This window comes from Oncorhynchus nerka, linkage group LG5, assembly GCF_034236695.1.
Source record: "Oncorhynchus nerka isolate Pitt River linkage group LG5, Oner_Uvic_2.0, whole genome shotgun sequence".
In the NCBI taxonomy this organism is placed as follows: Eukaryota; Metazoa; Chordata; class Actinopteri; order Salmoniformes; family Salmonidae; genus Oncorhynchus; species Oncorhynchus nerka.
In genome coordinates this window covers 61,090,067-61,115,684 of record NC_088400.1, presented here as the reverse complement: position 1 = coordinate 61,115,684, position 25,618 = coordinate 61,090,067, and the positions used below count along the sequence as shown (strand labels likewise).

At 42.5% G+C, this 25,618-nt stretch overlaps 1 protein-coding gene across 1 annotated transcript in view; it reads right to left on the bottom strand.

The window, feature by feature from the left end:
- The window catches only part of LOC115129980 (collagen alpha-1(XXVIII) chain-like), a 36,578-nt gene extending 11,288 nt beyond the window's left edge, over positions 1-25,290 (bottom strand). The window contains exons 1-16 of the mRNA XM_029660771.2: positions 24,983-25,290; positions 24,530-24,699; positions 22,655-23,229; positions 19,771-19,791; positions 19,581-19,640; positions 16,881-16,934; positions 16,748-16,792; positions 16,534-16,560; positions 16,399-16,443; positions 15,861-15,905; positions 15,604-15,657; positions 8,141-8,209; positions 7,973-8,041; positions 7,759-7,827; positions 3,932-4,000; positions 2,456-2,524 (exon numbers count right to left, since the gene is read on the bottom strand). Of these exons, the coding sequence (XP_029516631.1) occupies positions 2,456-2,524; positions 3,932-4,000; positions 7,759-7,827; positions 7,973-8,041; positions 8,141-8,209; positions 15,604-15,657; positions 15,861-15,905; positions 16,399-16,443; positions 16,534-16,560; positions 16,748-16,792; positions 16,881-16,934; positions 19,581-19,640; positions 19,771-19,791; positions 22,655-23,229; positions 24,530-24,680 (1,422 nt within the window). The 5' untranslated portion in view covers positions 24,681-24,699; positions 24,983-25,290. The remainder of the gene's footprint in view (positions 1-2,455; positions 2,525-3,931; positions 4,001-7,758; positions 7,828-7,972; positions 8,042-8,140; positions 8,210-15,603; positions 15,658-15,860; positions 15,906-16,398; positions 16,444-16,533; positions 16,561-16,747; positions 16,793-16,880; positions 16,935-19,580; positions 19,641-19,770; positions 19,792-22,654; positions 23,230-24,529; positions 24,700-24,982) is intronic.
- Positions 25,291-25,618: the final 328 nt, after the last annotated feature.

The following is a 25,618-nucleotide window of genomic DNA, read 5'->3' as shown; positions in this document are numbered from 1 at the left end:
CAGCAGCGCCTCTTCAACCTCAGGAGGCTGAAGAAATTCGGCTTGTCACCAAAAGCACTCACAAACTTCTACAGATGCACAATCGAGAGCATCCTGGCGGGCTGTATCACCGCCTGGTACGGCAACTGCTCTGCCCTCAACCGTAAGGCTCTCCAGAGGGTAGTGAGGTCTGCACAACGCATCACCGGGGGCAAACTACCTGCCCTCCAGGACACCTCCTACACCACCCGATGTTACAGGAAGGCCATAAAGATCATCAAGGACATCAACCACCCGAGCCACTGCCTGTTCACCCCGCTATCATCCAGAAGGCGAGGTCAGTACAGGTGCATCAAAGCTGGGACCGAGAGACTGAAAAACAGCTTCTATCTCAAGGCCATCAGACTGTTAAACAGCCACCACTAACATTGAGTGGCTGCTGCCAACACACTGACACGGACACTGACTCAACTCCAGCCACTTTAATAATGGGAATTGATGGAAAATGATGTAAAATATATCACTAGCCACTTTAAACAATGCTACCTTATATAATGTTACTTACCCTACATTATTCATCTCATATGCATACGTATATACTGTACTCTATATCATCGACTGCATCCTTATGTAATACATGTATCACTAGCCACTTTAACTATGCCACTTTGTTTACATACTCATCTCATATGTATATACTGTACTCGATACCATCTACTGTATCTTGCCTATGCTGCTCTGTACCATCACTCATTCATATATCCTTATGTACATATTCTTTGTCCCCTTACACTGTGTATAAGACAGTAGTTTTGGAATTGTTAGTTAGATTACTTGTTGGTTATTACTGCATTGTCGGAACTAGAAGCACAAGCATTTCGCTACACTCGCATTAACATCTGCTAACCACATGTGTATGTGACAAATAACATTTGATTTGATTTGATTTGAAACTTTTTTTATTTTAATTTTTTTATTTCACCTTTATTTAACCAGGCAGGCCAGTTGAGAACAAGTTCTCATTTACAACTGCGACCTGGCCAAGATAAAGCAACGCAGTGTGACACAAACAACAACACAGAGTTACACATGGAATAAACAAACGTACAGTCAATAACACAATAGAAAAAAAGTCTATATACAGTGTGTGCAAATGGCGTGAGGTGGTAAGGCAATAAATAGGCCATAGTAGCGAAGTAATTACAATTTAGCAAATTAACACTGGAGTGATAGATGTGCAGATGATGATGCGCAAGTAAAAATACTGGTGAACAAAAGAGTAAAAAAGTATATAAAAACAATATGGGGATGAGGTAGGTAGATTGGATGGGCTATTTACAGATGGGCTATGTACAGCTGAAGCGATCGGTTAGCTGCTCAGATAGCGGATGTTTAAAGTTAGTGAGGGAGATATAAGCCTCCAACTTCAGCGATTTTTGCAATTCGTTCCAGTCATTGGCAGCAGAGAACTGGAAGAAAAGGCGGCCAAAGAAGGCATTGGCTTTGGGGATGACCAGTGAGATATACCTGCTGGAGCGCATGCTACGGGTGGGTGTTGTTATCGTGACCAGTGAGCTGGGATAAGGCAGAGCTTTAACTAGCAAAGATTTATAGATGACCTGGAGCCAGTAGGTCTGGCGATGAATATGTAGCAATGGCCAGCTGACGAGCGCATGCAGGTTGCAGTGGTGGGCAGTATATGGGGCTTTGGTGACAAAACGGACGGCACTGTGATATACTGCATCCAGTTTGCTGAGTAGAGTGTTGGAGGCAATTTTGTAAATGACATCGCTGAAGTCGAGGATCGGTAGGATAGTCAGTTTTATGAGGGCGGAGTGACTGAAAGAGGCTTTGTCGTGAAATAGGAAGCCGATTCTAGATTTAATTTTGGATTGTAGATGTTTACTATGAGTCTGGAAGGAGAGTTTACTGTCTAGCCAGAAACCTAGGTATTTGTATATGTCCATATATTCTATGTCAGAACTGTCCAAAGAAGTGATGCTAGTCGGGCGGGCGGGCAGGTGCGGGCAGTGATCGGTTGAAAAGCATGCATTTTGTTTTACTAGCGTTTAAGAGCAGTTGGAGGCCACGGAAGGAGTGTTGTATGGCATTGATGCTCGCTTGAAGGTTTGTTAACACAGTGTCCAAAGAAGGGCCAGGTGTATACAGAATGGTGTCGTCTGCGTAGAGGTGGATCAGGGAATCACCCGCAGCAAGAGCAACATCATTGATATATACAGAGAAAAGAGTCGGCCCGAGAATTGAACCCTGTGGTACCCCATAGAGACTGCCAGAGGTCCGGACAACAGGTCCTCCGATTTGACACACTGAACTCTATCTGAGAAGTAGTTGATGAACCAGGCGAGGCGGTCATTTGAGAAACCAAGGCTGTTGAGCCTGCCGATAAGAAGACGGTGATTGATGTATGGGTGATACTTGGTGAAACCTGTAATAATGAATAGGTGGGCCTACGTACCTTCTCCCCCTGAATGCCCAGGCCTGGCAGGCCGACAGGCCCTGGAAAACCTGGAGGGCCAAAGCCACCCTGAGGGTCACAAAGAGAGTCGTTGTTGGCATCATAGCTATAATTACACCAACACCAGCTCGCGGATGTTTTCCAGGAAAAGTTAATGAAATAAATATACAAAAAGTACATATAAATTTATATACATTGGTCTGGATAATCACCCTTTCATTATCTGTTATAAAATTAAGGGAAAGTTGTCAACATAACACAATTACTGTGTTAAAAATCCTCCTGCTAGTCCCCTTGCTATTAAATATTGAGAATGTTCACACAATTGACTATTTTGATAGGCAATAAAGTAAACAAACTCCAGATCCAACGACCCAGTAATACATGCATGCCTCAGCTATAAAATGCCAGCATGATTCACTTTATAGTGTCAACAGGGCGGTTATAAAGTTACATGGCGTAAACACAGAATGTTAGCCAACTGCAACATTCATCCAAACCGTTAGCAGCATTCTTGCTGAAGGATTGGCCTCATATGATGAAAGCACTGCCAATATCCCAATAATGAATTTCACCACAAGGCTAACCTTGCCAAGACTAATTGGGCCAAAAACAAACACCATTTTAAGGTCAATTAATGTTCAAATCTGTGAAAATGATCCTCAGCTACCGGAATTCTATCAGTGTTTGCTTCATTCATAATGGTATATTTAAGCAATAAGGTTCGAGGGGGTGTGGTATATGGCCAATATACCACGGCTAAGGGCTGTTCTTAGCTCGACACAACACGGAGTGCCTGGACACTGCCCTTAGCCGTCGTATATTGTCCATATACCACAAACCCCCAAGGTGCCTTATTGCTATTAGAAACTGTTTACCAACGTAATTAGACCAGTAAAAATAACTTTTGTCATACCCGTGGTATAGGGTCTGACATACTACGGCTGTCAGCCAATCAGCGTTCAGGGCTTGAACCACCCAGTTTATAAATGTCATCAATTCATATCCCATAATCAGTGTGGGACCGTGATTCTATTTCTGACAGTACACAACGTTATTCAGGTAGAATGAGGCTGCATCAAAATAGCGTTAAGTAGATTTCTCTCCTTGTCTCCTCCCCTTTATCTGAAAACACAGACTAGGTGAAAGCAAAAGACAAGAATCCTCCTGAACCAGGACTTTCCATCCACATGTCCAGATCTTTATTAACACCAGTTTCAAGGAAGGCAAGATGAGGAGAGGAGGCCACTTTAGACAATTGAGATGCACCCTTTACATTAGCCTTGACCCCTGTGTGATTCATCACCACACAGATTCCATAGGGGCCTCATATATAACCTCAGTCTGAATGAGACCTAGATGCCAGTGCTTCTGGGCACTCCCTACCCAAGGCTCTTAATGTGTTCCTGGGGAACACTGCGTGTTTGTGTGAAGGCCATTCACCCAGATTTAGTTTATTTACAGTCTATACTGTACCTTGTCTCCTTTCAGTCCAGCGCCGGGCTGTCCTCTGGGTCCCCTTGGCCCCTCCAGGCCCCGGTCCCCCTGCGGAGAGACAAACACAGCTCTTTATAATTCTCTTCAACTCTTCAGTCTCTCTCTCTCTCTCTCTCTCTCTGGCTGGTGTGGCTGGTGTGAGAGAAACTCACACCAGCCACACAGTGAAGGCAGAATCCCAATTTGAGATCTGTGCCCATAACTCAGAATTTCATATACTGATGTCAATGAGAGATTTAGATTTCAAATTTAGATTTCAAATTAGGATTCTGCCCTATGACAGCTAACAGCAACACAGATAGTTATTAATTGACGGGAAAACAATTATGATCCCGCGAACGAAAAACCACAAGGCTGATGGGAACAATGGAACATTCTGGAAACGTTAAACTGAGTTTTTCCTTCCACTTTGGCAAAAGGTTCAAGCATTCTGTTGTCATTTGTGTTAAAGTCTATCTATGTGCCACGCCGAGGCTGGTGCGCAAGGTGACAACGGACGTCCGTTTACTGTGTCTGTTCCTGCGTGAGAGACAGGAAGTCTAAACAGGAACGTGAAAGGTGTTCTGGAAACTTCTTCAGATATCTTCCCAGCCTCGCATGCATCCACTCTGGACCTCCAAGGAACGTTCCAGGGAGATCACATGGTCGAGGCGGGTTGTTGAGATGCCGGAGGACATGTTTAGTGTTTGGCACCGAGCGAGAGTCGATCAGCACTGGTGGAGATGGAAACCACAGCGACCAGCTGAATGTCGTTGAAGGTTCTTTGTACTTAATCACTGCAAGAGTCACGCGCCAAACTAAAAGAAAAAAAACGAAGTAAATTACACAATAATCAAAGTTGAAGCCAAGAGAGAGAGAGAGAGTGAGAGCCTTGTATGTGTGCAAAACATATCCCATTACCTCAGAGGTTACCTCAGGTCTAGGGAGAATACACTCTGCAGCTACATCATTAGCATTAGCAATACCTGAGGACAAACCAGCAACAGAATATACCTGCAACGGAGCTTAGATAAAATGTACACATTAATCCCCCATAATCTTCCATTTCTTCACCCCAGCAGGTGCTGATGACAAGGGTAGCAGTTAAAAAAAGAAAAACTCTTCAGCTCTCATGAATCTGGAACTTGTCAGAACTTGTGACTAGCAACAAAGCACTGCTGCTCATAACCAGAGCTGTGTCTCTGGGCTCAGTCTCAATGCAGGAAAGTAAAAGCCTTGAGGCCATCTCTAATAGTAGAAGCTTCTAGATGACTGGTGGAAACTCACACCGTCACTCTCTCCAGAGTAAACTGCCAGATAAATATCTCTGATGATAGGAGTTTCAATGAAATAATGCAATAAAACGATGTGTCTCCTCAGTCAGTTGACTGGACTATTATGAGTCGAAGTTGCAACTTTTGCCAAACAGAGATTACATTTGGCGTGATGTTACTTAAGTGCGTTCCCAAAACGTAATCAAGCGGTTGTTTTCCCAGACCGTTCAGGAATGATCAGAACAATTGTTGATCTGTGTTCCCTCACCTGCCACTGGAAGCGTAATGTTATCCTCGTAGGCAATATAAACCTACAGTGGGGATAACAAGTATTTGATACACTGCCGGTTTTGCAGGTTTTCCTACTTACAAAGCATGTCGAGGTCTGTAATTGTTTATCATAGGTACACTTCAACTGCGAGAGACGGAATCTAAAACAAAAATCCAGAAAATCACATTGTATGATTTTTAAGTCATTCATGCATTTTATTGCATGACATAAGTATTTGATCACCTACCAACCAGTAAGAATTCCGGCTCTCACAGTTTTTCTTTAAGAAGCCCTCCTGTTCTCCACTCATTACCTGTATTAACTGCACCTGTTTGAACTCGTTACCTGTATAAAATGCACCTGTCCACACACTCAATTAAACAGACTCCAACCTCTCCACAATGGCCAAGACCAGAGCTGTGTAATGACATCAGGGATAAAATTGTAGACCTGCACAAGGCTGGGATGGGCTACAGGACATTAGGCAAGCAGCTTGGTGAGAAGGCAACAACTGTTGGCGCAATTATTAGAAAATGGAAGAAGTTAAGATGACGGTCAATCACCCTCTGTCTGGGGCTCCATGCAAGATCTCACCTCGTGGGGCATCAATGATCATGAGGAAGGTGAGGGATCAGCCCAGAACTACACGACAGGACCTGGTCAATGACCTGAAGAGAGCTGGGACCACAGTCTCAAAGAAAACCATTAGTAACACACTACGCCGTCATGGATTAAACTACTGCAGTGCACACAAGGTCCCCCTGCTCAAGCCAGCGCATGTCCAGGCCCATCTGAAGTTTGCCAATGACCATCTGGATGATCCAGAGGAGGAATGGGAGAAGGTCATGTGCTCTGATGAGACAAAAATAGAGCTTTTTGGTCTAAACTCCACTCGCCGTGTTTGGAGGAATAAGAAGGATGAGTACAACCCCAAGAACACCATCCCAACCGTGAAGCATGGATGTGGAAACATCATTTTTTGGGGATGCTTTTCTGCAAAGGGGACAGGACTACTGCACCGTATTGAGGGGAGGATGGATGGGGCCATGTATCGCAAGATCTTGGCCAACAACCTCCTTCTCTCAGTAAGAGCATTGAAGATGGATCGTGGCTGGGTCTTCCAGCAAGACAACGACCCGAAACACACAGCCAGGGCAACTAAGGAGTGGCTCCGTAAGAAGCATCTCAAGGTCCTGGAGTGGCCTAGCCAGTCTCCAGACCTGAACCTAATAGAAAATCTTTGGAGAGAGCTGAAAGTCCGTATTGCCAAGCGACAGCCCCGAAACCTGAAGGATCTGGAGAAGGTCTGTATGGAGGAGTGGGCCAAAATCCCTGCTGCAGTGTGTGCAAACCTGGTCAAGAACTACAGGAAAAGTATGATCTCTGTAATTGCAAACAAAGGTGCCTGTACCAAATATTAAGTTCTGCTTTTCTGATGTATCAAATACTTATGTCATGCAATAAAATGCAAATGAATTACTTAAAAATCATACAATGTGATTTTCTGGATTTTTGTTTTAGATTCCGTCTCTCACAGTTGAAGTGTACCTATGATAAAAATGACAGACCTCTACATGCTTTGTAAGTTGGAAAACCTGCAAAATCGGCAGTGTATCAAGTACTTGTTCTCCCCACTGTATGTAATACTGTCAATACCGTAACACAGATCTCTTTCTAAAGGAATGGCATGTTTGCATTGATGCTTTTACGACCATTCTCTTACAAGTCGCAAAACAAGGGCGTAGGCTACAGTAGAACATAATATCTTTATGAAGGCAAGACACGCACTGCAATGCAAATAGCATAGCCGTATCCTGGTAACACTTGAGTTCAGAGGATATGTAAGAGCAGGGAGAAAGAGAGAGGTCTGGTTTGGGCAGATGTAGCCCATGTGTGCCTGAGCAACCCAGTGAAAAGCAGATGGACTCATTCCTTCCTTCTGGTCTCGGTTGAGTGACTCACTCCTTTCATGTTCTACAGAGGTTCTGGATAGCTTCTGGGGGTTTCACAGCCCAGGGCCTGTATGGGTTCACCTGACGTCCTCTTGAACTATGAACTTCGCCTACCTGCATGCTGGAAGTTACTCCGTAGTAGAAAAATAAATCACTGATCGATAGATCCATTGCATGTGACACTGTGATACCAAATAGAGGTGTAATTCAGATGGACTTTTATGGCGCTGCGTCTTCTCCTATAACCATCATGCGTGTGATGTTCCTGGTTTTACAGCGACAGATCTGGAGCCCAGACCGGGACACATGTCTGCAGACGCTCAGTCATACCTTTGGCCCGGCGAAGCCTTCTCCTATTGGACCCTTCTCTCCTTGGACGCCCTGTGGCCCTTGAGGCCCCTGTGAAACACAAACAAACAAATCAACCAATGATGAACAGACTTGAATAACCATAGACTCCATACAGCTACACGAACACCCATTTCACTGAGTCATTTATGAGTATTCATAAATGCATGCGTACATTGTGGTAGCGCTAACTCACCGGTAGTCCAGGTTCCCCTAAGCCAGGTGGTCCCGGAGGCCCCAGTCGCCCCTGGAACCCCACATCACCCTGCAGAGAGAGTTGAACACCCGCGAGGTGAGATACGACAGGTGGTTGGGGGAAAATGTAATTCTAATTTTTCAAAACAATGGGGTGATGGAGTGATACCTTGTGTCCAGGAAGCCCGATCCCAGTTTCTCCTTGTATTCCAGGTGGCCCAGAATGTCCCCGCTCACCCTACAAAACACACACGTAACCATGCAGAGACACACACACACACACACACACACACACACACACACACACACACACACACACACACACACACACACACACACAATTCAGTATACAGGAAATTCATATTTAAATGTGTTTGGCACAACAACAATTCATAAGTCTCTCTCCCTCCTTCTCCTCCACTATAGGCCAACAAGAGCAGAACTCTTTGAACGAGGTGACATCATTTCATTGAATTCCTCTTAGCTTTAACCTCACACCACCATCACTAACCCAGCCATTACCTCACCACATAAACCAATGCACACACACACACACACAACACCACACACACCACCAAACACTGACCTCAAACGTTAACATTTTTCCCTTCACACATCTTCCATCAATCAAATTCTACCAGGGGTTCAGGCTAGCACTAGGTGTTCTGAAACTCCTCGAGAATTCAAATCACTATTGTTAAAAGCCATTAATCAAACACAGTGCCCTCCGTAATTATTGGGACAGTGAATCATGTTTTCCTCTTATGGCGCTATTGTCCAAAAGTTTGGATTTTAAATCAAACAATGACTATGAGGTAAAAGTTCACTGTCAGCTTTAATTTGAGGGTATTTTCATCCATATCGGGTGAACTGTTTATAAATTACAGCACTTTTTGTATATAGTCTCTCCATGAGAAAGTTAGACACAAATATCATACCCCCTCCAAAAACGCTAACCTTCCCTTAAATTGTTATGGTGAGAGGTTAGCATGTCTTGGGGGTATGATACTTGTGCGTCTTTCTCACTCATCATTATTGATGATTCACTCAGGATTATCCGTAATCATGGTAGCATCCACATTAATGTAGAGGTGTTTAGAAACATATTCTATTCTTAATTACAATAAAAGTGACTCCAAGATGACAAAATACATTATTTAACATTTAGTTCTATTGGGCAAAAAGAAACACAACCAAAACAAAGAGCAAATGCATCCAACAAATGTGTAGAGCTACCAGCTTGATGTAGTCATTGTATGCTATTAATATGGGACCAAATACTTAACATTTTACTACTTAAATACACATAAGTGAAATTGTCCCAATACTTTTGCTCTTCTAAAATAGGGGGACTAAGTACAAAGAGTGCTGTAATTTCTAAACGGTTCACCAGATATGGGTGAAGATACCCTACATTTAAAGCTGACAGTCTGCACTCTAACCTCCTAGTCATTGTTTGATTTCAAATCCAAACTTTTGGAGTATAGAGCCAAAAGAAGAAAACATGCTTCACTGTTCCAATAATGACATATGGCATTATAATAGAAGTAAATCAACATGCTGTTATACAATAACAAGAACAGTGTGAGAAGACGGCTGTCACGTCCTGACCTTAGTTCCTGTTTTATGTCTCTATTTTAGTTTGGTCAGGGTGTGAGTTGGTGTGGGCATTCTGTTTTGTTCTGTGTGTTAGATTTCTATGTGTATGGCCTGGTATGGTTCCCAATCAGAGGCCTTTGTCAATCATTGTCTCTGATTGAGAACCATACTGAGGCAGCCTGTTTTCCCACTATGGGTTGTGGGTAGTTGTTTTCTGTTTTGTGTGTCTTCATCTCACAGAACTGTTTTGTTTCGTTCACTCTCTCTCTTTGTTGTTTTTTGGTTGTTGCAGTGTTCAGTTTATTTATTAAAATTAACATGGACACTTACCACGCTGAGTTTTGGTCTGATCCTTGACCCTTGATCATTACAACGGCAGAGATATCTCAGTGCGTAGGCTAGTCTACATACTGTTCTCTTTGTAAGACATTAGTTCTACGATAACAAGAACAGTGCGAGGAGACGGCAGAGATATCTCAGTGCGTAGGCTAGTCTACATACTGTTCTCTTTGTAAGACATTAGTCTGCCATTCATTTTTAAAAATCTAGGATGACAGTCAAACAAGCAACATAAACATTCTTTCAAAACAATTAAGCCTCTGAATGCTTGACTGGGAGTGTGGGCATATGTCAGACTTGGCAGTAGTGTTGCTGAGAGAAGTTTGAAAAACAAACTGACAAGATAATAACACGATTATAATCCCTCAACGGGTCTGTGGCGTTCGTGCAATGACTGATGATACTTAGCAAGTAATGTATCCATTCAAAACATTAGTGCACACATACATGGTCAATCATCTGCCGTCTGCTTTTGGGCCCCACTTGAATCTGTCTGTCAGTAGCTCTGGTTCAGGGCCACACGGAACGTCCTGGACCAGATCTAGTCGGTCTACTCAGTGGGACCGATACCAGTGTTGTAAGACCACATATTGAGTATCTCGGTCTTGTCTCGGTGTTGGATACATGTGTACTTGGTCTTGACTTTTTTTTTTTAATGTAGAATTATCAGCTCCCATTCAGTCAGCCATAAAACCACTTCAACGGGCAAAATATATACAGTCCTTTCTTGAAACATTCATATCTTAATAGTCTTTATATCTATTATAGACATTTATGTGCAGTCGCAAACCTATTGGACCCAGGCCAGTGTGTGACAGGTTCGTGATTCTGAATGTACAGCAACCATAATATCAGAGCACTCATGTAGGAGAGTGCACTTTTTGTAAAACAGGAAGGGCCAGTGGTGTAGTGGAGGGTATATGCAGGTACAGTATAAGCCGTACAAGCCACTTTATTTGTATTTATTTTTTCAGTTGGCATTGCGTAGTAGAGGTATACGACTTTTCAATTATGTTGTGCAATAGAGAAATCATACACAAAGTAGTCTACACAATCACAAAGCACGTGAAATATATTCACATGCGCGCAGCACACAGCCTAGTTTCAGTGGAATATCATCTGCAGGCAGCAAGAGGCTCTTAACTGGTTGTCACATGGAACAGCTCACAGAAGAATGACATCGGTAGCCGGTAGGGTAGGAAAGACATTTCAACTTATGATATCTACCAGTAAATGCTAACTAAGGCAACGTTGGGTTTGCAAACCAGGTATTGAAAAGGTTTGGTTCAAAGTGTTGCTTAGTAGGCTATTTGTGATGTGCAATTGTCATCATGTGCTGTTTGCATCAGGGGCGTAGACATGGGCGGACACAGTCCCACCCGCTGGGGAGCCAGGAACTGCCAGGCCCAGTGGTGTTTAATCATGTATGCCAAGGGAAGTCAGGCTTCCCCAAATATTTAACCAATAAAAACATTTAAATGATAAAATCATGTATCTTTTGCCTCTCTCTGTATTTTCGTAATTTTACGTCAATTCACAAGTGGCTGAATCTCACCGGAGAAATCATCCGAGTGAGGGAAACAGCGCCCCTCCATCTCAGTATGTGTAGCCCATGTATATGATTCTGGCAAGACCAAAAGAGTATAACATGTTGCCGCCGTACCATTTCATTGATGCCAGCAAGCGTTTGGACTCCCTTGATAAAACAAATACATAAAATAATTAGCCAACAAACTGTGGGTTGTCCCGGTGCAGCAAAATGCACCCATAAAGAGGCCAGTTTGGATTTGGCTTCAGACCAATTAAATCACTTCCTTTGCAATCATAATTTTCAGAAAAACATGTCTGTTTCTGGTCTGCTTGTGTTGATGTCCTGCAGTAGCTAGATTACTAAATCGGCCCTTTGGCAAACCATGGATGGAGATTGGGATTTGGACTTGTGGTTTTGAATTAATTGTCTGTACAGGCCAATGATTATGACATGGATTCTGATCTAACCATAAATTAATATGTTGTGCCACTGGCCTGAGATGATTACAGTTCAATATGTAGACTAGTAGTCTCACATTAACTAGCTAGCTAGATAACTTAGCTGGTTCATTGTTGCCCATGCAAGGAGGTCACGCTAGCAAGTATTTTAGCTAGGTAGCATATGACAACAAAAGCTTAAAGTAAACTGTCGAAAACATAAACTTGCTTGACCATGCTGCAGGTGATATACAGTTTAAGTCGGAAGTTTACATACACCTTAGCCAAATACATTTCAACTCAGTTTCACAATTCCTGACATTTAATCCTTGTAAAAATTCCCTGTTTTAGGTCAGTTTGGATCACCACTTCATATTAAAGAATGTGAAATGTTAGAATAATAGTAGAGTGAATTATTTATTTCAGCTTGTATTTCTTTCATCACATTCCCAGTGGGTCAGAAGTTACCATAGACTCTATTAGTATTTGGTAGCAATGCCTTTAAATTGTTTAACTTGGGTCTAATGTTTCGGGTAGCCTTCCACAAGCTTCCCATAATAAGTTGGGTGATTTTTGATTTCCCCATGATGTCAAGCAAAGAGGCACTGAGTTTGAAGGTGGGCCTTGAAATATATCCACAGGTACACCTCCAATTGACGCAAATGATGTCAATTAGCCTATCAGAAGCTTCTAAAGCCATGACATAATTTTCTGGAATTTTCCAAGCTGTTGAAAGGCAAAGTCAACTTGATGTATGTCAACTTCTGACCCACTAGAATTGTGATACAGTGAATTATAAGTGAAATAATCTGTCTGTAAACAATTGTTGTAAAAAAAATATTTGTGTCATGCAGAAAGTAGATGTCCTATCTGACTTGCCAAAACTATAGTATGTTAACAAGAAATTGGTGGAGTGGTTGAAAAACGAGTTTTAATGTCTCCAACCTAAGTGTATGTAAACTTCCGACTTCAACTGTAACTGTTGATATGCAATATTAGCTTTGTGGACTTCACCAGACAGATGTTGCTCTTCGGTTTTGTGATGAAATAAGTCTATGTGTAGTTGAATTTATGCCGCCACTGTGCGACTTGTCTTTTTGTTGTCACGGCCTTATTATATATCTCGTGGCGTATGAATGAATGGGTTAGGGAGCAAACAACGCAATTATCACAACATGGGTTGTAATTTGGCTTTTTTACTGGCTTGGCTTCCTCAGTGATTTTGCCCACGCACCGCTACTGCCCAGGTCCACCCAATCAGATTGATCTGGTTCAAGCATTATTGAGGACTTGAACATATTGTTTTGGTATAGAAAAAATACAAAAATGTTAACTGCATATGGCTGGGGGCAGTATTGAGTAGCTTGGATGAATAAGGTGCCCAGAGTAAACAGCCTGCTACTCAGGCCCAGTTGCTAATATATGCATATTATTAGTAGATTTGGATAGAAAACACTCTGAAGTTTCTAAAACTGTTTGAATGATGTCTGAGTATAACAGAACTCATATGGCAGGCAAAAACCTGAGAAAAAAATCCAACCAGGAAGTGGGAAATCTGAGGTTTGTAGTTTTTCAACTCTTTGCCTATCGAATATACAGTGTCTATGGGGTCAAATTGCACTTCCTAAGGCTCCAATAGATGTCAACAGTCTTTAGAACCTTGTTTGATGCTTCTACTGTGAAGGAGGGGGGAATGAGAAGGGATTGTGTCAGAGGTCTGGCATGAGCTGACCACGCTCGTTCACGTGAGAGTTAGCTTGAGTTCCATTGCATTTCTGAAGACAAAGGAATTCTCCAGTTGGAATATTATTGAAGATTCATGATAAAAACATCCTAAAGATTGATTCTATACTTCGTTTGACATGTTTCTACGGAATGTAACAGAACCTCTTTACTTTTTGTCTGCTCGCGTGTCATGAATTTGGATTACTGGGCTAAACGCGCAAACAAAAAGGAGGTATTTGGACATAAATTATGGACTTTTGGATAAATCAAACATTTATTGTGGAACTGGGATTCCTGGGAGTGCATTCTGATGAAGATCATCAAAGGTAAGTGAATATATATAATGTTATTTCTGACTTCTGTTGACTCCACAACATGGCGGATATCTGTATGGTTTGATTTGTTGTCTGAGCGCTGTACTCAGATTATTGCATGTTGTGCTTTTTCATGTAAAGCTTTTTTGAAATCTGACACAGCGGTTGCATTAAAGAGACATGTATCTATAATTCCATGCATAATAGTTGTATCTTTTATCAATATTTATTTAGAGTATTTCTGTAAATTGATGTGGCTCTCTGCAAAATCACCGGATGTTTTCGAACTACTAAACATAACATGCCAATGTAAACTCAGATTTTTGTATACAAATATGAACTTTATCGAACAAAACATATTGTGTAACATGAAGTCCTATGAGTGTCATCTGATGAAGATCATCAAAGGTTAGTGATTAATTTTATCTCCATTTCTGGTTTTTGTGACTCCTCTCTTTGGCTGGAAAATGGCTGTGTGTGTTTTTGTGACTAGGCTCCTTCATACTGTTTGGGAACTTTTTGGCAAAATTAAAGTATACCCGCTTCTTCAGTCACCACTACACCACTGCATAAGGCCGATGGAAAGACAACAGTCACACACAGCATGATGTTAAAGGATAAGTAGTCCATTCACTCGGACATAATAAGCCAGTAGGTCCCAATCATAAGAATACAAAAACACAACCATTAAGCATTTCCCAATCGAAATGTACATGTAGTACTTCCCATTGAAAAAATAATTTCAAGTTTAGCACACAAAGTAACTGATCACCTAAAGTTTGAATGCAACAAAGAGATGGCTAACAACAGCAAGCGTGCTGCAACAAAAAAACACAATTCCACTCACCAGATGAGGATCATTTGAAACTTAACTTATTGTTGAAGTTATTTTTGAAAAGGGGGAAGCCAACAAATTAGCGACAACAACTCCTGCTGCAAACTAGTCTACAACAAAAGCTAACTAGACAATGGAAAATCCTGATTGGATCTTTTTTTCACTTCAGTGTTAACCCTTTCCTTTCCAACAAAAACTGGAGAGATTAAATCAGAACATCATTGAAAAGCATAATATAATAATAATAATAATAATAATTTTATAAATCCTTAGCCCTTCTTTTAAGACATAGAAGGCCCATTTTCCCCGCTGTAATAAATTGTAGAGTGGCTCTATTTTCTCTCGGCATGCATTTTTTTCACTATTCTGTATGTCTAAAGAATCCATATGTTGTTCTGAAATATGAACACAGAAACACTCTTATTATGGTGGTGATTTGACAAAATTACTATCGTGGCCTTGATTGGGACTTGGCATTTTTCTGGTTACGGTCTGGACTTGGTGTCTGACTGCCATTTTCTTCAACCATGAACCCAAGAAACCAAAGACCTGATCCAAACCAGATTCCATACACCCAGACATAATTGATGTTGTCCAGCCAATAAACTATAATCTAGTTATCTGTATGGATTTGAGATAGAAGGTTGCCTTTGATCAATGGGTTGAAGCTAAGTGGGGGAAATTCTGGCCCTGACTTAGTGAATAGACACGTAAGACAGACCAGTTAGTCAGTCACAAAGTAGTTGCTTTCTCTTCCATCCTAAGGGCAGATGTGGTTCCTCTAACTAATGGCTTTCTGTGAATGACACTCTCTTAATGAAAATGTATTAGGTTTTATGAAATAAAACTCACTTTTTTCCCTATGAGACCCTCAGGCCCGGCATCGCCATGTGGACCAGGTAACCCCTGTGTGAAGACAGAATAAAGTAGTCTACAAATGGACAAGTATACAAACACAATTGAATTTGAAACTTAGAGGACAGCTTGAAGGACATTTTTTACTTAGATAGTAAACTGGGGTCTGTCAGTGACTAACCATTGAAACTACCTAGCTTGTGACAGTCTTAACAAAGATGGGCGACACAGAGGATTCTAGAACAGAGGCTTACCTGTAGCCCTCTGTTTCCCCTGGTGCCAACTGGCCCCTCAGGCCCCTGGAGAAGGAGGGGGTCAATCAGTTCATGTCAAAACATGACAAACAAACATAGGAGGCACAGTCAACACATAGTAGTATGGGTTCCACACTGTCTGCATTCATCAGTGCAACATCATAGCCCAGACAAACAAAAACTAGCCAACAACACTATTGGTTGGCTAAAGTATAAACAGAGTGGTATGTAGTGACACTAAAGCTAAACACATAAAATACCATTAAACAAAAATACAAAGCTGCTCGCATTTATGGAGCTAAAGAAGACACTTTGACCCAATGGTCCCTTACTTAGGTCAGGGGTGTCAAACTCACTTAGTTAATTAAAACACTTTTTTTTTTAAAAATTACTCTAACCTCCCAAGGGCGGGATTGGCCCCCCTCGTGGGCCGTATCCAGCCCGCGTGCCATATGTTTTACACCCCTGCCTTAGGTCCTTGGTAAAGGTGGGATTAAAAAAACATTTGATGACAAAACAAAACAAAAAGACACTGTACCCTGTCTCCTTTGATTCCAGGCGTGCCACATTCTCCACTCTCCCCCTACAAGAAAAATGAGGTAGGTACATTGTGTCATATTTACTAAATACTAGGAAACCCAGAGGGATATTGATCTGGAGGTTCATACTCTACCTGCTCTCCTTTGTAGCCCGGCTTGCCCTGAGTAGAAAACAACACACTCTTGATTAGCAAGGAGACAGTGATCAAAACATTGTCACCGACCACAAAACACAATCCTTGTCTTTACAGTTAGCAATGTTGAGTTGTTGAAGTCTCTGCCAATTGGCTGTGTACATTCATCTAATAATATAACAGCAGGTGTTTAGGGTATGCCCTCTGTACTGACCTCTTCCCCATTTCGACCAGGAAGTCCACTGAGCCCGCCCTCACCCTGTAAGAAAGAGAGAATTAAGGTTTTGAAAACAGAATGACAGACTAATTGGAAGAAGACACACACAGGCAAAGCAAATCACCAGTACCTTCGATCCTTTAACACCTGGGTTCCCATCATCCCCAGAATTCCCCTTCTTGCCCTGTGGAGGGAAGTGGAATCACATCAGCATGGTATGGAGAGAAAAACCTAATTTGTGGTGTAGTAGCATTTGATCAGTGTGTGGCAGCTGCATCTGGTTTGACAAACTGCATTTTTGGTCTGTTATAGGATAATGGCAGTGATTACTGTGCACAGGCCCTAATATTAAAGTACAGGCACATCAATGTACATCCAGTGGGGATAGACTATAATATTCTACAATGTCTGGTCACCAAGTGAACAGTCTACAGTAGAAATGGTCAGTTAGGTGAAATACTACAATGACCTACAGTTGAAGTCGGAAGTTTACATACACTTAGGTTGGAGTCATTAAAACTCATTTTTCAACCACTCCACAAATTTCTTGTTAACAAACTATAGTTTTGGAAGTCGGTTAGGACATCTACTTTGTGCATAACACAAGTAATTTTTTCAACAATTGATTACAGACAGATTATTTCACTGTATCACAATTCCAGTGGGTCAGACATTTACACACACCAAGTTGACTGTGCCTTTAAACACCTTGGAATACTCCAGAAAATGATGTCATGGCTTTATCAAATCAAATCAAATTTATTTATATAGCCCTTCTTACATCAGCTGATATCTCAAAGTGCTGTACAGAAACCCAGCTTAAAACCCCAAACAGCAAGCAATGCAGGTGTAGAAGCACTGTGGATAGGAAAAACTCCCTAGAAAGGCAAAAACCTAGGAAGAAACCTAGAGAGGAACCAGGCTATGAGGGGTGGCCAGTCCTCTTTTGGCTGTGCCGGGTGGAGATTATGACAGAACATGGCCAAGATGTTCAAATGTTCATAAATGACCAGCACGGTCAAATAATAATAATCACAGTAGTTGTCGAGGGTGCAGCAAGTCAACACCTCAGGAGTAAATGTCAGTTGGCTTTTCATAGCCGATCAAGCTTTAGAAGCTTCTGATAGGCTAATTGACATCATTTGAGTAAATTGGAGGTGTAAGTATGGATGTATTTCAAGGCCTACCTTCCAACTCAGTGCATCTTTGCTTGACATCATGGGGAAATCAAAAGAAATCAGCCAAGACCTCAGAAAAAAAATGTAGACCTCCACAAGTCTGGTTCATCTATGGGAGCAATTTCCAAATGCCTGAAGGTACCACATCCATCTGTACAAACAATAGTACGCAAGTATAAACACAATGGGACCACGCAGCCATCATACCGCTCAGGAAGGAGACACATTCTTTCTCCTACAGATGAACGGACTTTGGTGCGAAAAGTGCAAATCAATCCCAGAACAACAGCAAAGGACCTTGTGAAGATGCTGGAGAAAACAGGTACAAAAGTATCTATATCCACAAATCCGCCAATAGAAAGCCGGTTTACAACTGCACATGGGGACAAAGATCGTACTTTTTAGAGAAATGTCCTCTGGTCTGATGAAACAAAAATAGAACTGTTTGGCCATAATGACCATCGCTATGTTTGGAGGAACAAAGGGGATGTTTGCAAGCCGAAGAACAGCATCCCAACCGTGAAGCACGGGGGTGGCAGCATCATGTTGTGGGGGTGCTTTTCTGCAGGAGGGACTGGTGCACATCACAAAATAGATGGCTTCATGAGGAAGGACAATTATGTGGATATATTGAAGCAACATCTCAAGACATCAGCCAGGAAGTTAAAACTTGGTCGCAAATGGGTCTTCCAAATGACAATGACCCCAAGCATACTTCCAAAGTTGTGGCAAAATGGTTTAAGGACAACAAACTCAAGGTATTGGAGTGGCCATCACAAAGCCCTGACCTCAATCCTATAGGAAATTCGTGGGCAGAACTGAAAAAGCATGTGCGAGCAAGGAGGCCTACAAACCTGACTCAGTTACACCAGCTCTGTCAGGAGAAATGGGCCAAAATTAAACCAATTTAGTGTGGGATGCTTGTGGAAGGCTACCCGAAAAGTTTGACCCAAGTTAAACAATTTAAAGGCAATGCTACCAAATACTAATTGAGTGTATGTAAACTTCTGACCCACTGGCAATGTGATGAAATAAATAAAAGCTGAAATAAATCATTCACTCTAGCATTATTCTGACATTTCACATTCTTAAAATAAAGTGGTGATCCTAACTGACCTAAGACAGGGAATTTTACTCTGATTAAATGTCAGGAATTGTGAAAAACTGAGTTTAAATGTATTTAGCTAAGGTGTATGTAAACTTCCGACTTCAACTGTATTTACTTATGTGGATATTGTGACTGCCTATGACTAAAAAACAAACAAATGCATCCTTATTAGATCAACCGGAAACATACTTTTTTAATGTAACCTATAACAGCAGAATTCTGCAGATTTTCCCAAGCCGATATCTGTCCCAGCTTGCTGATCATAAAGTGAAGCAGGAATGTTAAGCATTTGCCACACTATCACTGCTTCAGGGAAGCAGATATGAATCGCCTCTAACCATACAAATCACTAAAGCCTACCAAAGCCCCTCAATTATGTCACGTGTAAGCATCAAGGCAGGCTTTGTGTGTTGGTACTGTACTGTCCTTCAGTTTTGAAGTAATCATCCACTACAGGATGTTCAATTCGAAAGGGGTCTGTGATCTCAATGTATTGATGTCGAGGGGAGCTTGAGGATGATGCTGGTCATGTTCAGACACTTACCTGGAGGCCAATGGGTCCCCTCTCTCCCTTGTCACACGCACACTTCAGGGCCAGAGGACACTAAAACCACAAGGACACAACATAGGGGGTCAGACAGGAGTTCAGACTCCTAAAGAGGAGAGTTCATTGAATACTGTGTGAGAAGGCTGCAGTATATCAAGATTAGTAGGCCTAGATAACTAGGACTTACCCCCTCATCAGCCAACTCTGTCTGTGAAATGAGAAAAACAAATAATTGGTCAAAATTTAGTGCACTTCATATTTATTCGACACATATCTCATGGCGAGACAGTGACTGTTGAACAAAGTCAGGACATTCCTCTCCCACTCGGCGCAGACGTTAATTCAACGTCTAGTTTTGATTTGAATTTGGTTGAGGTGTCAACTAGTGTGAATTCAACGTGAAATCGACAAAAAATGTCACCATGTCATTGGATTTAGGTTAAAAGTTGGGTGTAGAAAATGCAATTCCCTCACTTTGATGACGTTTTTGCAAATCCAATCAGTTTTCCATGTTAATTCAACTTCATCAAATTGAATTTTATTGTTGAAATTATGTGGAAACGACTTTGATTCAACCAACTTTTGCCCAATGGTTCCTTTCCTTAAATGTTGGCGACAAACATGGATTGCTAATGTTTGCTTATGTTTATTCATGTTGCTTGCGATTTCAATCAGATTCCTACTTCTATTGTTGTACAGAAGATTAAACACGAGCAGCCTAGCTTTAACGTTTAACAACATTTATTCGAGTTTAAAGTTATATTTTATCAACGACGTGTAGGCTACACCACTGGGGAATGTTTTGTGGACTGGTTATTTTAATGTTGATTGATGAAATACCTGTTTAGGTGCATTTTGGATTATCCCAGTGATATGGGGTTGGGCATCTAACCTGTTCAAGTTACTCATTTCAGGAGAGTTTAGGCTGGAGTTGTAAGGTCTGCTTCCAACTCACACTCTCAAACACGTAGATCCCTTGAACGTAGCTCACTTTCCAGCTCACACTCTCAAACACATATATCCCCTGAACGCAGCTCACTCTCCAGATCCCAATCACCGGAATTCTGATCACCTGTTCACACACCTGTTTGTCATTATCACACACTATGTAGTTCAGTTCTTTGCACCCCATCATTGTGAGGTATTGTTTGTTTTGTGACACACTTCTAGTTGGAGTGCTGAGGTTCCTGTGATTGAATCTGCCTCACTAACGACGCCTATTCCCTGCCTGTACTTTAGCCTATCGGCTTTCCTGTTATCAACCTATTGCCTGATCTCCCTGACGAGGTTACTATCCTTTTCCCTAACCTGTACTGTTGCCCTTTTGGACCCTCTGTGTATGAACCTCTGCCTGCCCCTGGACCCAGCTACCTGCCGCCTCATGTGGTCCTTTACAAATAAACACCTGCTGCGCTCTGCGCTGCCATCGTGTTCATTACAGGAGTGACAAGTTTTCCCAGGGCTCTCTAAACTCAGCTGTGTGACTAATTCTCAGTCTATCTCAATCTCTGCCTTCATCTCACTGTACAAGTCTACTACAACCTTCAGCACCTGATCCTGTCAGCTGGAGGCCTAATCCTAAAAAAAACTGGTAGAAGAATGATTCTGTTGCCCAAAATCTGTTTTTCTCCAAACACTGTTTTGTTTGGTCTGGACATGAAAGCCAGCCACATTCTATATGGAGGGGGAATGGTAGAAATTCAACAGAAACAAACACAAGCCACGTGCAATGGTCTCGGAGCATCCAAAGTATATTTCTGCTCGCAGAGAAGCACTTGAAGCCGCCACAGAAGGTCTGTTTATTTTTTACCGTGAGAGGATTGGAGCTGATCCTGCCGGAGACGGAAGCATACAAGAGACAAAAAGACAAGCTAATGGGACAGACAGACTTATGACATACAGATGCCGCCTGAAACAGGATGAAGCCGCTGTGTTGACTGGGTGCTACTGGGTACCCGAACGCAACTCGAATCAGTCCATATGGATCTAGCAGTAGAGCGCGTAGCTAATGCAAGTGCCGCTGGTTAATATGGATTTCATGACCCGATTTTCTTGATTGTGTTATGTCTAACACCTGCGTCAACAATTGGTTGAGAAGTCGAGGGGTGTGCGTGAGACTCGTTGAGCTATTCAGCCGTGCGTGATCTTGCTGAGCTTCGTTTCTACTGCACACAGCAGTTTTCCACAGAGTTTTAACGTAGAACCAATGGTATAGTTAAACAGGTCCTGAACTCATATTGTGTCTCTAGACCTACTGTACTGTTTCATGCCCGAATCCGTCTTATTGGACAGACATCAAAGGGTTCATTTCCATGACTACTTTTACCTGAGGTTTCAGTTCAAAAAGAATGTTGTTAAAATAGTTTGAAACAACGGAATGGTTTCCAACAAAATGCCTCAGAAACACCAGCCAGGGGCCACAGTCAAAAATATTGATGTCTGCATTTCCCCATGTCAAGTGAAGACTAAACAAGGTGCTAGAGCGATAACAGTATGAATATAACGGTACTGTGTTTGTGATGACAGAGGGGACCAAATCACCAGCAACTATGACAACCTTAGCAGGCGCAGCGAGTTGACACCACATAGGATGCCCCCAAAAAGCCTAAAATATTCTTTGTCCTAGACTGTTAGGAGATGCTTAAACACTAAATATACATGAGTCCTCTTCAAACGGCAAAGATAAAGCATGCAAGTCTTGACATGAGTAAGCCTACATAATATTGTGTAATCCAAATATATTTGCATTCATTTCTTCTCAAACCATTTTCAACGCCCAGCTTGTTGTATACATGGTAATATCCAAAGAGTGATTAGCTAAATATGGCCCTGAGGGCGCCCTGTTTTGACAAAGCCTGATTTGTCATTCCGATGGTGAATGCCAATTCCCAAGAGGGAGGAGTCCACACAGATTTAAAATTCCCTACCATAAGCAGTTATACAGCCATAAGACACATTCAGCAAACTACAGAGACCTTTTTCTCTAGACACCTGAAAAATGTGGACTGAATTTACATCTCAACGAACCACAACCTGAACCAGATGATGAAACGTGATGATGTTGCACTTACAATCTCTTTGATGACCTTTTCCACGATGCCCCTGTCCTGAAGGTTATGGAGGTAGCGATTGGCTGGGGAGCTAGCCAGCCGACGGAGCTGTGCCACGTTGGAGATGTCATTGGCCGCGGGCGTGATGCCCACCATGAAGAACTTCACGCCCTGGTTTTTGGCGTCGACCACGGCGGAGAAGATGTCTGGGTTCCTGGGGTGGGAGATGCCATCCGTCAGCAGTATGGCCACCCTGATGCTCCCTGGCTCTGACTCCTCCATGTAGATCTTGGTCAGGTTGGTGATGGCGTAGGTGGTGTAGGTGCCGTGGCCGATGTATCCGATGGGTGCGATGTGAGCCTTGAAGTTGGCCAATCCCCGCCACTGCTTGAAGGTCTGCTCGATGATCACATGGCTGCTGAACTGCAGGAGGGCGGCTCGCGAGCTGAGAGCCCGGCCCGTCTGGAGATTGACCCCCTGCAGGCGTTCAACCACATCTGTGGCGAACCTCTTCTCCTGGGCGTGGTTGTCCTTGGCGCTCTCCGAGCTGTCCACCAGGAAGGCCAGCTCCAGGCCACAGTCATCGTTCAAAAGTGCTAAGAACATGAAAAAAGTGTTAACCAATTGTTAATATATCATGTACCATGCACATTACACAAGACGTAGCTAGCTACCGCTAATTTGTCAATCTTTGGTTGGCAGAGGGCAGAGCTGGGGTCAACCCCATTTCAAAGCAGGAGATCCGATATGGGTAAAACTGGATATTTTCTCATGTCCACCGTTAACACCAAAGAAGGATCATTCATCAGTTCAATCATCATGTACGTACCGGGTACAACATTAGCTAGCTACATTACGTAAGTGGTTCACAGAGCTGGGGGTCACTACCATTTCAAAACAGGAGATCAGTGTTACGCACGCCTCTGTGAAGAGGGAACGCAACACCCTGCTACAACTCAACTCCCCGTGAAGTGAAAGAGGTATGGGACTGTAGGTGTGAGTAAGGATGACAAAGGCAGAGATAGTGGTACCGTTTACAAGGAATTTATTCCGTCACACGGTAATATGGGGAAAAAGGGGCTGGACGGAACCAAAGCAAAGAAAGTAAATATGAAAGCCCCCTATCCTATCTAACCTGCCTACCCACTACCTATCTAACTTAGCACCACCTGGTGCGCTAACCAAAATACAGGGGGTGGTCTGGGTCAAGCTAGGTACTTTCTCCCATCCAACTCAAGACCAACATTGACCAACGACTTAACCACAACTCTGAAGCTTAAGCTAGACCAAAGCCACTCAGAAGCTTAAATTCTGAGATACTGAACCTTAATGACTCAGAGAGAAGATTGAACCCAGAAAAGATCTGATATGATTTATTTATCAAGGTGGAAGTGAAGCTTGGAGGGGAGCCATGACTTGAACTGTGAACTGATGTTCCTGATTCCTGTCTGATATCTAAAAGGCTCTCGGAGAAACGAGTCACACAAGGCATCCTAACCTACAATATTTTTCAAGGAGCGAGGGCACATATCCAATATAAACCGGGAATAAATCATATTTATGTTCAAAGAAACGTGTCCGAAAGAATGTGCCCGGGGATACCCAGCTCTTGAGGGAGAAAAACGTTCAAGGAACAGAATGGTTGCCACTGAGATGGATGGGATTCTAAGCCTGGCTGTGAGATATAATCATTTTTTAAGTGGATCCCATCATTTGCCAATGACTCTTTAAAATGAGATTTTCTTGTAGCCACACATTTTTTCGGTGATGGATGCTTTACCCATGTAATATTTTCAGAAGTGAACATATCCTATCATTTCTAGCCAACACTATGTCTAAGAAAAACTTTTCTGTGTCTCTCCTTTAAAACAAATAAATACTTTTTGGGACTCTTACATTGGCCATTCTTGGGTATGACGTTGGTTGTCAGTAGTTGGTTCTTGGCTCTCCTGTCCATGGTTCTATCATCATGGGTGCTATAGTCATCCTGAGCCCAGAGACTGTGGAGTCTACAGAGCAGCAAGATCCAGTACAGAGAAGGGGACATCACCACCTGTTCTCCTCCTCTGAGGGAGAGAGAGAGAGAGAGAGAGAGAGAGAGAGAGAGAAAACAAGAAAGAGAGAGAGAACAAGAAAGAGAGAGAGAGAGAACAAGAAAGAGAGGGAGAGGGAGAGAGAACAAGAAAGAGAGAGAGAGAGAGAGAGAACAAGAAAGAGAGAGGGGGGGGGGCAGCCAGAACAGCAAATTCAGCTTGTGTTCAGGTAGAAACTTGTCTCACATGAAAATCTGCACACCAACACTGAGACCCATAACCTGTATCATTGTAACTTGATCCTGCACATACTCACAATACAGTGCTGCAGGCTCAGGTCTCCAATATACTCAGCTCAGTGTTCAGGATTGGGAAAGATGCACATGAGAGAAAGAGAGAATCAGAGGGAGCAAGAGAAGCAGAGGAAAAAATAAGACAGTTTCAAGTGTTGTTCAGGTTAAGTTCCACTTAGACTCCTGCTCCTGTGATGGTGTCAGTCTGCAGGATGGGAGCTGGTCAGGTCAAGTAGGATGTCTGCAGTACGGCAGCAGTGAGTAGAGGGTCTGTGGAGGTCTGTGCTCTGGTTCACACTGGGTTTCCTGAGGTTTCTTTAGCTGCAGCCATCCTCACACAGACACAGTGAGTACAGTAGAGGCAGAACCAGCCCCCTTTCACTCACAGCCACTCCATGTTTGGAGAAGGGTGGGGCAAAGAGCTCTCACGGGGCAGGGCTAAAAGCTGGGGTAAAGTGTGGGGGTGAAATATTATTTTTATAATCGTTTTTTAATTTTTTTATAAATGGAGTTTGGGATGGCACCTCCGGGCTGTAATAGCAAAGATCCAATTTATTAAGACTATAGTTGTAATCAGTTTATGGGCCTTTGTCCATTCTTGTTTGTTGCCTCGTATCTTTTACTATTATCCACTGGTGACCAGGGTAAATTCCCATTTC